Raw genomic sequence first — 14,708 nt, forward strand, 5'->3', positions numbered from 1 at the left:
TGTAGTCATCACAGTCATCATAAATTGTACATGTCATCACTTATTTACCTGTTTTTGTTCAATTTTTCTTTAACACCGTACAGAAAATATGTAACACGAAAAAAGGGGGATGTGGTGATATGCATCACTGTAAATACACAAGGGGTTAATGTAAATACACTACAACTTAGTAAACACTAGAGGGAGCACCACAGACGTCATGACATGCAGACATACAGCTAATGAACACATAGAATAGGACACGACCAATGGGCAGTCAAGACACCCAGAGGTGACACTACCACAAGGGGGCATTACACAACCCATATATAAGGACAGGGCACACATGCTCTGTCTCTTTTCACAGACGACACTTAGAGAGTCGGACAGGGGCAGATCAGAAGCATCACACCCACCACGTGGCTTAGAGCAGACTGGTTAGTTAGACTGAGTTACTATAGCAAGATTAGCAGGAGAGTCGAACTCATAGAGAACTGTGCTAATGGTTCAACAAAATCACATTGAACTTACTTCAAAGTCTGGAGTATCTTTTACCCAAAGCTGCAGCCTGTGTTATCCCAGAGTACATAACACAACAACTTCCTGATTTCTGCATCTAATTGTGGAGAATCTGGAGGCTGTTGTCCAGCTTATACTGCTGATAACCTCAGTATTGTTACTATCACACAGCCCAGCCCATGCTTAGGTACTCTTACTGCTCTCTTGACAGCTGCTTGTCTGGAATCTTTTTCGCACTCCACAGCCCCACCATCATACATGTCTCTCTGGCTTGAGGCTCTACATTGCAACCTGTCAGTCTCCTGTTGAAAGGTTCACAGTCATTCTCCGTCTTCCATTTCAAGAAATGGTTCGGGATTTCCTTGTATCTCATTCTGCTCCAACATCATACCTTTGTCAGATACACACATGGTTGGTTATGGCAGCGGTCGGAGTGAGACTAGCCATGAGGAAACTCTAGGACTATACTTGAAGGAATTTCAACAGTAGGACCAAAAACATGAAAGGAAGGGCCTCTTTTATGGAATCTGATCTGAATATTGATAGGTTGATGCCAAATGCTTTGTACCTTAAATTGGTCAGTATGCCTAGTACCTTAAATTGGTCAGTATGCCTAGTAAGCATACTTCTGCACTATGTTATGTGCCAGGCTCCAATTTTGAACCTGTTTTAATTATCCACTTGGTATTGTGAGATTTCTATTATGCTCAGTATTTAAAAAAAGAAAGAAACCGATTGTGGGACAAACAGCTACCTTCATGGAGTTGCCCTAATGGGAGCAAGCATTCAAAGAGCACAGGTTGTCTCAATCACCAAAAGTAACAGAAATTTACATTTATATAGCACCCCAAACATAGTAAATGTTACAAATCACCATATCACAGAAACATAATCAGCCAAAATTTGAGACCTAGCTACATAAGGAGATATTAGGACAAATGTCCAAAAGGTGAGTCAAGGAGTGTGTTCCAGGGAATATGAGCGGGTGAGGTAATTTTATGCAGCTAAAACATAGGGCTGCCAAACACAGGGCAAAGAAAATTGAGGATGTAAAAGAAGCCAGAATTTGGAGGAATGCAAAGTCCGCAAAAATGTTGGAGGGATGGAGGAACTAACAGAGATTGGGAGGTGCATACATTAATTGGCTAAGCCTGAATTAAGATGCATTCTGTATCAAAAAAATGTTCCGTGGTGCAGTGGATGGGAGGTCCCTGCCGCTGAGCCAGAAAGTGTATGTTCAGTCCCACTCCAAAACGTGATGGCCATGTTCAGAATGAGGTCAAAAAAGGTATCAACTTGTAAATCCTTCCAACATTCGTCAACGGCAGGTGGTAAGAGTGGGAGAATTCCTGACCAGCCAGTGATGGAAAGGTTTTGGAGGCTTTACCATCACTATCCATGGCTCCAGCTGGCTGGTTTGCTGGTGTGAATCAGATTGGTGCCAGCAGCACAAAGTATGATCTCCATTCTGGTTGGGGTGGATTTAGGACCTACTTCCTTGCTCCATCCGTGGTGGAGCTCATGGCAGATCTGCCTTCAGGCAGAGAACTGAATAAAAAAAGTTGTGTAGAAAAAAGGCCTTTTCACATTTCCAAACCAAGGTCTAATTTATTTTATAGAAATAACATATGGCGAATCAGGCAACTACAACAGAGCAGTTCTCTAAAATATGTAACATGTATCAGCCATCACTTAGCTGGTTGCACTCTCACCTCTGAGTCACAAGGTTCTCGATCCAAGTCCCAGTGCAGGGTTGAATACAGAGTTCAATGCTGATGCTTCAGTGCAGTACTGAGGGAGTGCTGCACAATTAGAGGTAATTTCTTTTGGATGTTGAATTGAGGTTCATCTGCCTGCTTGGGTAGTCAATATTTCAATGATTATTAACAGATTTTCCAGTATAGATACAATACTGCCATCTACTCTGCCCAAGTATACCCTGTACACAAAAAGCAGGACTAAACAAACCCGGGCAATTATCCCCCACATTTGTCTACTCTCAATCATCAGTAAAGTGTTGGAAGGGGTCATCAACGTTATCAAGCAACATTTACTCAGCACTAACCTGCTAAACAATGCTCAGTGTGTATTCCGCCAAGATCAGTCAGCTCCTGGCCTAATTACAGCCTTCATTCAAACATGGACAAAAGAGCTGAATACCAGAGATGAGGAGAGAGTTACTGCCCTGACATCAAGGCACAATTCAATAACATCAAGGGGCCCTAACAAAATTGAAGCCAATGAGAATCGAGGTGGGGGGTCCGGGGAGTTGGTGCCTGGAGGGACTCTCTGCTGGTTACAGCCATACCTCCCAGGAAGGAAGATGGTTGTGGTAGTTGGAGATTAATCATCTGAGTTCCAAGACATCACTGCAGGAGCTCCTCACAGTAGTGTCCTAGGCCCAAACATCATCTACTGCTTTATCAATACCTTCCTCCATCATTAGGTCAGAAACAGGGATGTTTGCTGATGATTGCACAATGTTCAGCACCATTCGCGGCTCCTCAGAAACTGAAACGGTCCATGTCCAAATGCAGCAAGACCTGGACAACAGGCTTGAGCTGATAAGTGGCAAATAGCATTCGCCCTACACAAATTCCAGACAGTGACCATGTCCACAAAGAGAATCTAGCTATTGCCCCTTGACAGTCAATGGCTTTACCATCATTGAATCACCCACCAACAACATCTTGGGGATTAAAATTAATCAGAAACTGAACTAGACTAGCTGTATAAATATTGTTGCTACGGGGCGGCACGGTGACACAGTGGTTAGCACTGCTGCCTACAGCACTGAGGAACCGGTTTTGAATCCTGGCCTGGGTCACTGTCTGTGTGGATTTTGCACATTCTCCTCGTGTCTGCATGGGTTTCACCCCCACAACGTAAAGATGTGCAGGGTAGGTGAATTATCCACGCTAACGTGCCCCTTAATTGGAAAAAAATAATTGGGTACTCTAAATTTATTTTTTAAAAAGTATTGTGGCTACAAGAGCAGGTCACAGGCTAGGAATCCTGCAGCGAGTAGCTCACTTCCTGATTCTTCAAAGCCTGTCCATCATCTACAAGACACAAGTCAGGAGTGTGAGGAAATACTCTCCACTTGCGTGGATGAGTACAGCTCTAACAACATTCAAGAAGCTTGACACCATCCAGGACAAAGCAGCCCGCTTGATAGGTACCCCATCCACAAACATTCACTCCCTCCACCACCGACGCACAGTGGCAGCCATATGTACCATCTACAAGATGTACTGCAGGAACTCACCAAGGCTACATAGACAGTACCTTGGAAATCCACAACCAGCTAGAGGGATAAGGACAGCAGGTATATGGGAACACCACCACCTGGAAATTCCCCTCCAAGGCAATCACCGTCCTGAATTGGAACTATTTCGCTGTTCCTTCACTGTCACCGGGTTAAAATTCTGGAACTCTCTTCCCAACAACACTGTAGGTCTACCGACACCACATGGACTGCAGCGGTTCAAGGACAATTAGGATGGGCAATAAATGTTTGACTAGCCAGCGATGCCCACAACACATTAGTGATTTTTTAAAAGATCTGGTCATTATCACATTGCTGATTGTGGGGGTTTTGCGGTGTTTCCCAAATTGCAACACTGACTACACTTCAAAAGTGCTTCATTGTCTTTGAGATGTCTGATATTCATGAAAAGTTCAATGTAAATGCAATTGTTTTGATGTATCTCTGCTGAGCTACAGATGTAAATAGGCTGGTTAGCAGAAGTTTTGTCCTTGGCAACTCAGAACCTGACGCAAGTATCAATAATAAACAGCTATAATAATAAACAGCATGGTGGCAGTGGTTAGCATTGCTGCCTCACGACACCAAGGTCCCAGGGTTGATCCCAGCTCTGGGTCACTGTCCATGTGGAATTTGTGCATTCTCCACGTGTTTGTGTGGGTTTCGCCCCCACAACCCAAAGATGTGCACGGTAGGTGGATTGGCCATGCTAAATTGCCACCAGTTGGGAAAAAATAATTGGGTGCACTACATTTATACAAAAAGGTTGTATTTATTTGCCAACAACAGCCGACAAATTCAACAGGATTAAACCTCCAAAGTGTCCTTTCGGAGCTGCCAAATGTCTTCTCTTTCCCTAAAGAAAAATAAGGGCAGCACGGTAGCATTGTGGATAGCACAATTGCTTCACAGCTCCAGGGTCCCAGGTTCGATTCCAGCTTGGGTCACTGTCTGTGCGGAGTCTGCACATCCTCCCCATGTGTGCGTGGGTTTCCTCCGGGTGCTCCGGTTTCCTCCACAGTCCAAAGATGTGCAGGTTAGGTGGATTGGCCATGATAAATTGCCCTTAGTGTCCAAAATTGCCCTTAGTGTTGGGGGACGGGTTATTGGGTTATGGGGACAGGGTGGAGGTGTTGACCTTGGGTAGGGTGCTCTTTCCAGGAGCCGGTGCAGACTCGATGGGCCGAATGGCCTCCTTCTGCACTGTAAAGTCTATGATAACCTATGAGCTCTCAGCACTACAAAACCCAATTTCTAATGCCCCGACTAAGAAATATTGCTATCATTTTGAAAGCGGCCACGTTTTACTGGATCCCAGGCTCTAATCCATAGAGCTGTATACATGGAATTTAGTGTAATTAAAAATTACAAATAAAATATTCCCCCATCCCACCTAATGCAAAATGACTGAAGGTAACTGCTACTGATTACCAACAGGCACATAATGAAGTTAAAAATTTTGGGCTTACACAGGGGTTGCCCACGCTATTTGCCAGTGACTCTGTGCACCGCATGTGAAGAGTTAAGTTTGGCGGATGCGCTGGGGAGGCTGCGGGATGTGAAGTAGCGGTTGCGACAGTATCTTTTATTTTGCTACATTTTGTTGTTGTGGCGCGTGTCACAAGTAGCAGCAAAGCGGCTGCCGAGTGGCGACTGAGTGAACGAGGTCTCGCTCCCCTCCCACAACCGGGGCTTTCCTCAGCTTTGCGCCCTCTGCTCTGCACTCCAGCCCGGTGCCGTGTTCAGGCCTGTTCTCCTTCAACGTTACACCCGCGCCCAGAATCGCCCTTTCTCGCTTTCTCTCCGTCCTCTGCACCATGGGGAGACGAAAGAACAGACCCAGAAATCGAGACAGGAATGTAAACACCGGCAATAAACCTGTAGGTACCGCGCCCTTTAATTAGCATATATGTATATAAGTGAACCTCCAGTTTTTTATAAAGTACCTGGAGTCCAGCTTTTGTTCGAGCGCGCACGTATTTCAAACCCGTCTTGTACAATGTCCGACATTGCCGCCCAGAAAGGCCACGCGAATTAACCCAACATTTTGTGTTTGAACTTTTCACTCCTTCACAGGCCGTGCGCAAGGCCCCGTCGGCTGAGTGAGCCGCTTTCTCCAACCGATGCATTCCATGTGGTGGATAGCACAGCGTTTGTTTGAAAGTTACAGGGTTTTTAACTGTGGCAGTCATATATTTCCCAGTCAAGGTGGTGGTTGTGTGCCACGTGGGCCCATTTGGCCGTGGCACTTCCAGGTGGTGGGTGTTGTGGGTTTGGGAGGTGCTGTCCACAAAGCCTTGGCAAGTTGCTGCATTGCATCTTGTGCATGGTACACGTTGCTGCAACTGTGCACTGGTGGTGGAGGGTGTGAATGTTTAGGGTGATAGATGGGATGCCAACGCAGTAAAATGGGGAAATAAGAATACTGGTCCGAATTGTTTTCTCCTTATGCAAATGGTGGTGGCTGCTTTGGCTTGGATGGGGTTGAGCATCTTTGGTCTTATTTGAGTTGCATTCATCCAGGCAAGTGGAGAGTATTCCACTATCATCCTGACTTGTGCCTTGGAGATGGGGAGAGAGGTTTTGGGGGATGGAATCAAGAACAGAGTCACTTTTTGCAGAGTGCCCAGCCTCGGACCTACTTTTGTAGTCATTGCATTTAGTGCATGTGGTAAACACCACTGGTAACACACTATGCATATTACGGTACTGCCACTGTATTACAGGTACCACAGTAATCCCAGCGCCTGCTGGCTCCTCCCAGCAGGCGCTGTATAAAAGTGTATGCTCTCTTGCGCTGCTCCCGTTCTGGTTCCAGCTGCATGAGGCTCAACATCTTGTGCGCTAAAGCCTCAATTGTTTCACCAATCTCTTCTCGTGGCCATTGATGGTACATCGGTGCAGTTGAAGTAGTCTACATGGACTTTCGTAAGGCTTTTAACACGGTCTTGCATGGGAGACTGTTCAAGAAGTTAAGAGTCCATGGGATCCAAGGCAAATTGGATCCAAAATTGTCTTAGCAGCAGGAGACCGAGGGTAATGGTCAAACGTTGTTTCTGTGACTGGGAGTCCAATGGTGTACTGCAGGGATTGGTGCTGGGCCTCTTGCTGTTTGTGTACATTAGATGTGAATTTGCTGGGTATGATCAGTACTGCTGAAGATGGTTGGGGTATGATTAGTAAGTTTGTCGATGTTGCTGGACTGAAGCATTGCAGCCATGAAGAGAGACTGGCTAGACTGTGGATGTTTTCCTCAGACCAGAGAAGGCTGAGGGCAGACTTCATCGAGGTGTACAAAATTACAGGAGGTGGTGAGCTGCGGCCTTGAACTGCTGCAGTTATTGTGTAGGTGCAGGAAACAGTTAGCTCAGTTGGCTGGACGGCTGGTTCATGATGTGGAGCAATGGCAGCAGTGCGGGTTCAATTCCCGTACTGGCTGAGGTTATTGATGAAGGCCCTGCCTTCTCAACCTTTTACATTTTATCCAGGTCTTGCTGCATATGGACTGTTTTATTCTCTGAGGAATTGTGAAGGGAACTGAACACTGTGAAGATCCCCACTTCTGACCTTACGGGTGAAGAAGCTGAAGATGTTTCGTCTTAGGACACTGACCTGAGGAACTTGTTTAGTGATAATCTGGGTCTGAGATGATTAACCTGAATCAATGACAAGCTCAAGTCTGTGAATTTTCCCTCTATTCCTATTCACTGAAATTTTATTTGGGTGCCTTGATGCTACAGTCGGTTAAATGCTGTCGTGAGATTAGGAGTGATTATTTGTGACTCGTATCTGAAATTTAGCCCTTTTCATAATTGGACGAAGGTTGAGGTGAGATCTGACACTGAGTGATTATCCTGGTTAGTAATGTATTTGAGTCATCCTTAATGATGGACATGAAGACACCTGCCCTTCCCCTTTGAAGTGCATCTTGAGTCAGAGTTTTACAGCACAGCAAGAGGCCCTTTGGTCCATAGTGCCTGTGCTGACCCTCAAGCATCTATCTATTCCAATCCCATTTTCTAACAGTTGGCCTGCGCTATGGCATTTCAAATGCTCATCTAAATGCTTCTTCAATGTTGAGGTTTCCCGCCGCCTCCACCCTTTCAGGCAGTGAGTTCTAGATTCCCGTGATCCTCTGGGTAAAAAATATTTTCCTCAAAATCCCTCTAAATCATCTCCTTACCGTAAAGCTATCCCCCCTGAGTTTTGACCCCTCTATTAAGGGGAACAGTTTCTTCCTATCTACCCCATCTATGTCCTTCTGTGAGCCCCTGCTCATCTCGGCACTTCTTCCAAATGACTTCATCATGGAATACTGAGTCTTCAGCTGTGGGAGGGTGGTAGTTGGTATCAGCGGAAGGGTGATAGTTGGTACCAGCAGGAGCTTTCCTTGCTCGTGGTTGACCTGATACCATGAGACCAAGATCCAGAGTCAATGTTGAGGACTCTGTGGTGATACCTGGTGACTGTATCCATTGTGTGCTATCTCTGATAGATTTTTCCTGCTGGTGGGGCAGGATGCACCCAGGGATGTTGCTGAACGAGTTTGGGATGTTGCTGAAAGATGTGAGCATGGTCATCGGGCTGTTGTTTGAATAGTCTTTGGATCCCAATTTGAATTTTGACAAGGCTATTGAAAAAGCATTTTGCAGAGTTGACTGGACAGGGTTTGCCTTTGTCGTGTCTGAATCCAGTGCCAAGATTGATGTTGGGTAGTCTGTCAGTTTTATGATTATAGTTTTCTTGTAGCAGTTTAGACACAGCTGAGTGGCCATTTTGGAGAGCAGTCAACTGCGTTGGTGAGAATCTGGATGTCGGCCCAGATTGCACAGGGATGCAGATTTCACTGATGGGATATCCATGAACGCGGGTTCTTAAAACAATCTGGTAGCTTCACGGTCACTGTTAATGGTACCTATTCAGGTCTACAAAATGAATTCACTGAATTTCAATACATCAACTGTGTTTCAATTTGAACTTGCATCTGGATCATTAGTTCAGGCCTGTGAAATACTAGGTCAGTAACATGAACTTCTGTAACTAACTCCTTAACTTTAGCTGGTTGTTCTATGCTTCTCCCGTCGCAAACCAGAGGCTGCTTTTAGATTAAATCCCTCTTCTTGTTGCTGATTGATTGTGGTGTTGTGCATTTAGGAGTTATCCTGCAATGAAGCAACAATCCTTTCTGATTCCCAAAGGCAGATCAGCAAGTAGTCCAATAAGTATCTGCACAACAGAGTAGAAGTGCCTGGAACAAATACAGAAAATGTTAGATTTCCAGCAAGTGTTTATTTAGCTTTTATATTGCCAGGGTTTTATGGACCAGATCGCCAAGACTTGGAGGTTGTAGTTAGGACAACCCTATTGTAAATGCTTCCTGTACATGTGCAAAAGGATGACACGAAGAGCAAAGCTTTTACCAGATGTATGCTTTTTTCAGTCTGTAATATAAGGTGTCATGCAGAGGAGTTGACTTAAACCATGCTGTGGTAAAAATTGCAGCAGCACTTTAACGGTTAAATATCTATATTTTCTTCTTCGTTTATAGGGTTGGGGAGCTGGTTATCAGGAGATTGTTAAAGAAAACAAACTTTATGAAGAATATTACCAAGAACTGAAGATTGTTCCCGAGGGTGAATGGGACCAGTTTATGGCAACCATGAGAGAACCATTACCAGCTACTATTCGGATAACTGGATATAAAAGGTATCTGAGCGAGAACTGGATTAGTGGGCTGAACTTTTGTGGTAGACAAATGGGGAGACTAAGTAGTAAATCACTTGGCAATTTCCAGTGTATGCAAATGCACAATTAGCTGTGGAAATCAGGAATTTGCTGAGTTTCTGCTTGAGTTGCCGTGCCTCTCGAGAAGCTTCATTCCAACAGTGCATTGCTGAACAACTGGGTATTCAAACGCGTGTAGGGTGTGTGTATGCACATCAAATAGCAGAATTTTTTACAGCTTATTCATTAAAGTTTAAGCACATTTATAATTGCCTTCATTCCAAGGGTGCTCTTTCCAAGTGCCGGTGCAGACTCGATGGGCTGAATAGTCTCTTTCTGCACTGTAAATTCGATGATACAAACATCTATGATACAAACAATCTCTGGTACTGAAATTTTCCTTTAAAATTGTGAACTCTCATTCTTTCAGATTTTTTACATGTGTGATTTAAAATCACAGAGAACACTTTTAAAAGCGTTTGCTTTTTGTCTCTAAACATCTCTCTCCATCCCTTCTTTCCCATGATTTTGCATTCCGTACATGATTTTGACATTGAATTAACTATTTTAACTTGTAATTATACTCCTCAGTTTGAGACTCCACTATCTTCATTCTGATTAATTAACACTGTTGCTTGCCCTGTTCACACAAGCATCGGAATCTGGCTGGACCATTTGGGATTTCTGATTGCTGCAGTCATATTGCAAAAATCCACGTAAAGCCCGTAAGTGAGTGTAAATGTAACTAATGGTGAGTGTTCTTGTTCCCCAATCATGGCAAAATCCCACCAAATGGACCAGTGGTAAAGAAAAGGAAGAAGTTGTATTTTTATAGTGACTTCTATGTCCCCTGTATTACCCAATAGGTTAGAGAATGACTTTTGAAACACGGTTCTGGTTGTTGCCTGGACAAATGCACTGGTCAATTAATGCATGGCAAGATCCCACAAAGTGTTTTGTTACGATAGCTGTACAAACCCCACCCCACTCCAAGCAGACTGCATCCCTCATATCTTAGATTAATACCCCACTGTTAACAACTACTGTGTCAAAGTATTACTGTACATTGGAGTTTGTGTGTTGTCGCTGTCTTATTATAGGTCAGCTTTTGGCATGCTAAAATAGAAAAAGCATTATTGATCAGGAGTTTTCATTTCTAACAATATAACCATATAAAAACAAATGTTCTAAGTTACAATATAAAAGAAACACAACCATGGTGGTGCAGTGGTTAGCACTGCTGCCTCACGGCACCGAGGACCCGGGTTCGATCCCGGCTCTGGGCCACAGTCCATGTGGAGTTTGCACATTCTGAGCGTGTTTGCATGGGTCTCACACCCACGACCCAAAAATATGCAGGCTAGGTGGATTGGCCACGCTAAATTGCCCCTTAATTGGGGGGAAAAAATAATTTTTTTTATTGCCACAAGTAGGCTGCAATGAAGTTACTGTGAAAAGCCCACAGTCGCCACATTCTGGTGCCTGTTCGGGGACACAGAGGAAGGATTCAGAATGTCCAAATTACCAAACAGCATGTCTTTCGGGACTTATGGGAGGAAACCCGGACTGATGGGAGGAAACCCACGCAGACACAGGGAGAACATGTAGATGCCGCACAGACAGTGACCCAAGCAGGGAATCAAACCTGTGACCATGGCGCTGTGAAGCAACAGTGCTAATTACTGTGTTATCATGCCGCCCAATAAAACAGAACCAATGGTATAGCGCACATCCAAAAAAAAACTACCCTTCCAACTGTTTAAAATAAACTAACCCCCCCGCCCCCCGAACAACTGACGGTGACTAACTCCTTAAAAAAGGAAAGGAATAGCTGCCATCTCAGAGAGAACCCCCAGACGGTTTATTTGACCTTCTCCATGAAGTCACCCAACCAGGCAGAGGCACAAGCAGAACTCGTCTCCGGGCTATTAATGAGGCAAAGGTGAGAAGATCTGCCTTCACTCCCATCTGCAGGACTGGTGAGTCCAATACCCTGAAAATGGCCACTAAAGTCAAGGCGTTCGACGTTAAGAATTACCGACATGGTGTTAAAGAGACCCAAAACCTCTACAACTTGGGCACACAACCAAAACATATGAATGTGATTTAGGCCCCGCCCCCCCTGCCCCTGAGAGCAGCGCACACTCTTTGTCCTCCACCCCTGAAAAGAAACCACTCAGGAAATGTACCACCTTAAACTGGATCCCAATCCCACCTGGCTAAAGACAGAATCCTCCTCATTAGACAGGATAGTGGTGAGAAGGGATAGAAGGGAGATTTTCGCAAAAAGTTACGAATCGGGAAGTATTGGAACTTTGTAAAAAGTATCCCACTTTTGCAAGTTCAATTACTTTACCAATAGCTCCTCAAAACTAGCAAATCATTCCTCCACGAACAAGTCCCCAAACCTCTCGAGCTGCTTCCCCTCCCACGACCTAAACGTCGAGTCTAAACTCAATGGCAGAAAACGATGGTTATCACAAATAGGGTCCAACAACGGCATGGAGCTCAGCTTAAAATGTCTAAATTGCTTCCATATCCTCATGGTGGACACCACCACCGGATTCAAAGAAAACCTTGCAGGAGAGAATGGAAATGAGGCAGTTACCAAGGCACCCAAGCTAGAACCCTTACAAAAACACTCCTCCAAATGTCTCCATATGAAAATCGGATCACTAACCCACCCCAACACCACCTCAATATTGGCTGCCCAATAATAGAATAACGAATTGGGTAACACTAAACCCCCCAACTGTGTCTCTGTCTGGAGAAACACCCTACGGATCCTTGGGGTCTTGCCCGCCCAAATAAAGGAGGACACCAACTTGTTAACCCTAACAAAAAAGGACTTGGGGAAACATTGAAAAATAAATAAAAACCTTGGCAGGTCATTCGTTTTACTAGTCTGGACCCTGCCCACCTCGGACAGGGGGCGGTTATCCAACTTTTGAAAGTCCGATTTATCCCCACTCACCAATGTTGCTAACGTTTGGTTGGCTCTTCAATGTTGCTTGTTGTGTCTTTACTTAATTTGCTCTGTTTCTGTAACCTTTGCTCTAGAGTCGCCAGGTATCTTTATGATACCACCACGAGGTTCAAGTGCTGATCAATAACTCAATACACCAGTTAGTAAGATTCAAATCAAAACACATTTATTATACACAGTCAATCACTACTCATGCATAAAACTCTACTTACTAGACTATCTCTAACACTAAAAGGCCTATACTTAGCTTCGGAACTGGCCCACCAGGTCAGGGGAACAAATGGCCTTTCATTCGATTCTGAGTCTGCAGGATTCAAAGCTGGTATAGACTGGTATAGGAGCGCCTATCTCGTAGCTTGCGTTGATTGGAGACTTACTTGGTTGATGTAGCAGCTAGGCAGGTCACTGTCAAGGGTTGTTTCGAGCTGCTGAGTGACACTGCCAAGAAGGATGAATTGAACTTGGGGACTCTACTTTATAGTCCCCAGGGGCTTCACGCCCTTTTGGGCGGACCCCGTATCTGGTTCCAAGTGACTAGACTAAGTTCTGATCACTTGGATCGATTTCTTCAATACTGGAGCTGTTCCCTGATCGCTGGGTAGTTCCTAAGTGTCCGTTGGCCTTCCTTTGTCTTGGCTCCTGCTGGCACCGAGGAGTCTGGCTTGGCCTTGTTTACCTTAAATGTTTCCAGTTGTTCCAGGGGATTGCTCATTAATATGCAGATGGTTGGTAGTTTCGGTGCTGTCTGGGTTTCTGCAAGTTTGCACCTGCTTGTTTTCCTGGCTTGACTGCATTTCCCTGCATTCTTTGGGGATCTCCATTTTAAAGTCGGGAACTGGCCAACCCAGGTGGCAGCACCAGACTAGCAGAGTTCAATTCATAAAGTGAGGCCCAATCATGGCCACCTGGATATCCAGATAATGAAAGCTAGATCTGGCGAGGCAAATAGGTAACACCCCCATGTTTGTTCCCCTCCGCGGGGGGTTGACAGGAAAACATTCACTCTTATCCAGATTCAACTTAGACCCAGAAAAAGAGCCAAAGCTCCAAGGAAATTCATTATCTCATCCTTAGTGGAGATTGTATCCCTAATATAAAGGAGCAGGTCGTCTGCATATAAAGACACCCGATGTTCCCTCCCTCTTCACCTTATTCCCTTCCACTTATGGGAAGATCTCAACGTTATGCCAATGATTCAATTGCGAAGGCAAACAAAAGCATAGACAATCGACACCCACGTTCAACAAAAAATACTCCGAGCTCAAGGCGCTAGTGCCGACACTAGCCATGGGGGAGTTATACAATAATCAAACCCACAAAAATAACTTTTGCCCCAAACTAAACCTCGCAAGAATCTCAAAAGATATCCATCCTATCAAATGCTTTCTCGGCTATCCATGGATACAATCACCTCTAGCTCGGGCACAGGAGAGGGGGAAAGAACGCTACTCAAGTACCCGTTGTATATTGCCGACCCTTGACAAAAGCTGTCTGGTCTTCCGCAATCTCTTCTGTGAGACAGGACTCAACACTTTGGCGTCTGCGTTCAAAAGCGATTTCCTCCACATTCCGTGGGGTCCTTGTCCTTCTTCAGGATAAGAGAGATAGAAGCCTGTGCAAGTGGAGGGGGCAATAAACCCCAAGACCAAGACTCATTGAACATGTCCAATATTAATTGAGTCAACTGACCTCTCAAACCTTTTGTAGAACTCGATGGGGAACCCATCAGGGCTGGGGGCTTTACCCATTTGCATTCATCCAGTACCTTTGAATACCTCCTTGGGACGTAAAGGGGCCTTCCCTCCTCTCTCTTCACCAATGGGATGGGCAAGCCATCTAAAAATTTGACCATGTCCGATCTCTTCTCTGTGTAGCTGATCTACAAAGATTCTTATAGAATGACTCGAACGTAACGTTGACTTTGCCCCGGGCAGAAGCCAAACTGCCACTCGTATCTTTAATCTATGACCTCCCGGGAAGCCGCTTGTCGCCTCAGCTGATGGGGGAAAAAGAGAACTGACTCTTTCCCCATATTCATAGAATACCCCCCTCACTTACCATCTTTTGTTGACAGCAGTTCAGACTGTATCTGCAGTTTCTTCCTTCTCGCCAGCATCTCTGGGGTAGGGCCAAACGAGTACCGATGGTCCACCTCCAGGATAGAATCCACCAGCTTCTGCCGCTCAACCCTCGCTGTTCTGTCCATATCTGCCTTTTCGGAGATTATTCTCT

At 45.0% G+C, this 14,708-nt stretch overlaps 2 protein-coding genes across 2 annotated transcripts in view; one reads left to right on the forward strand and one right to left on the reverse strand.

Moving 5' to 3' along the window:
- Window positions 1–6,047, reverse strand: part of srd5a1 (steroid-5-alpha-reductase, alpha polypeptide 1 (3-oxo-5 alpha-steroid delta 4-dehydrogenase alpha 1)) — a 62,724-nt gene extending 56,677 nt beyond the window's left edge. Inside the window, exons 1-2 of the mRNA XM_072509487.1 lie at window positions 5,713–6,047; window positions 2,211–2,354 (exon numbers count right to left, since the gene is read on the reverse strand). The gene's annotated coding sequence lies outside the window, so the exon portion shown is untranslated. The remainder of the gene's footprint in view (window positions 1–2,210; window positions 2,355–5,712) is intronic.
- Window positions 5,260–14,708, forward strand: part of nsun2 (NOP2/Sun RNA methyltransferase 2) — a 62,596-nt gene continuing 53,147 nt past the window's right edge. Inside the window, exons 1-2 of the mRNA XM_072509485.1 lie at window positions 5,260–5,646; window positions 9,315–9,472. Coding sequence (XP_072365586.1) covers window positions 5,584–5,646; window positions 9,315–9,472 — 221 coding nt within the window. The 5' untranslated portion in view covers window positions 5,260–5,583. The remainder of the gene's footprint in view (window positions 5,647–9,314; window positions 9,473–14,708) is intronic.

The sequence above is a fragment of the Scyliorhinus torazame genome, chromosome 6, assembly GCF_047496885.1.
Source record: "Scyliorhinus torazame isolate Kashiwa2021f chromosome 6, sScyTor2.1, whole genome shotgun sequence".
Classification (NCBI taxonomy): Eukaryota; Metazoa; Chordata; class Chondrichthyes; order Carcharhiniformes; family Scyliorhinidae; genus Scyliorhinus; species Scyliorhinus torazame.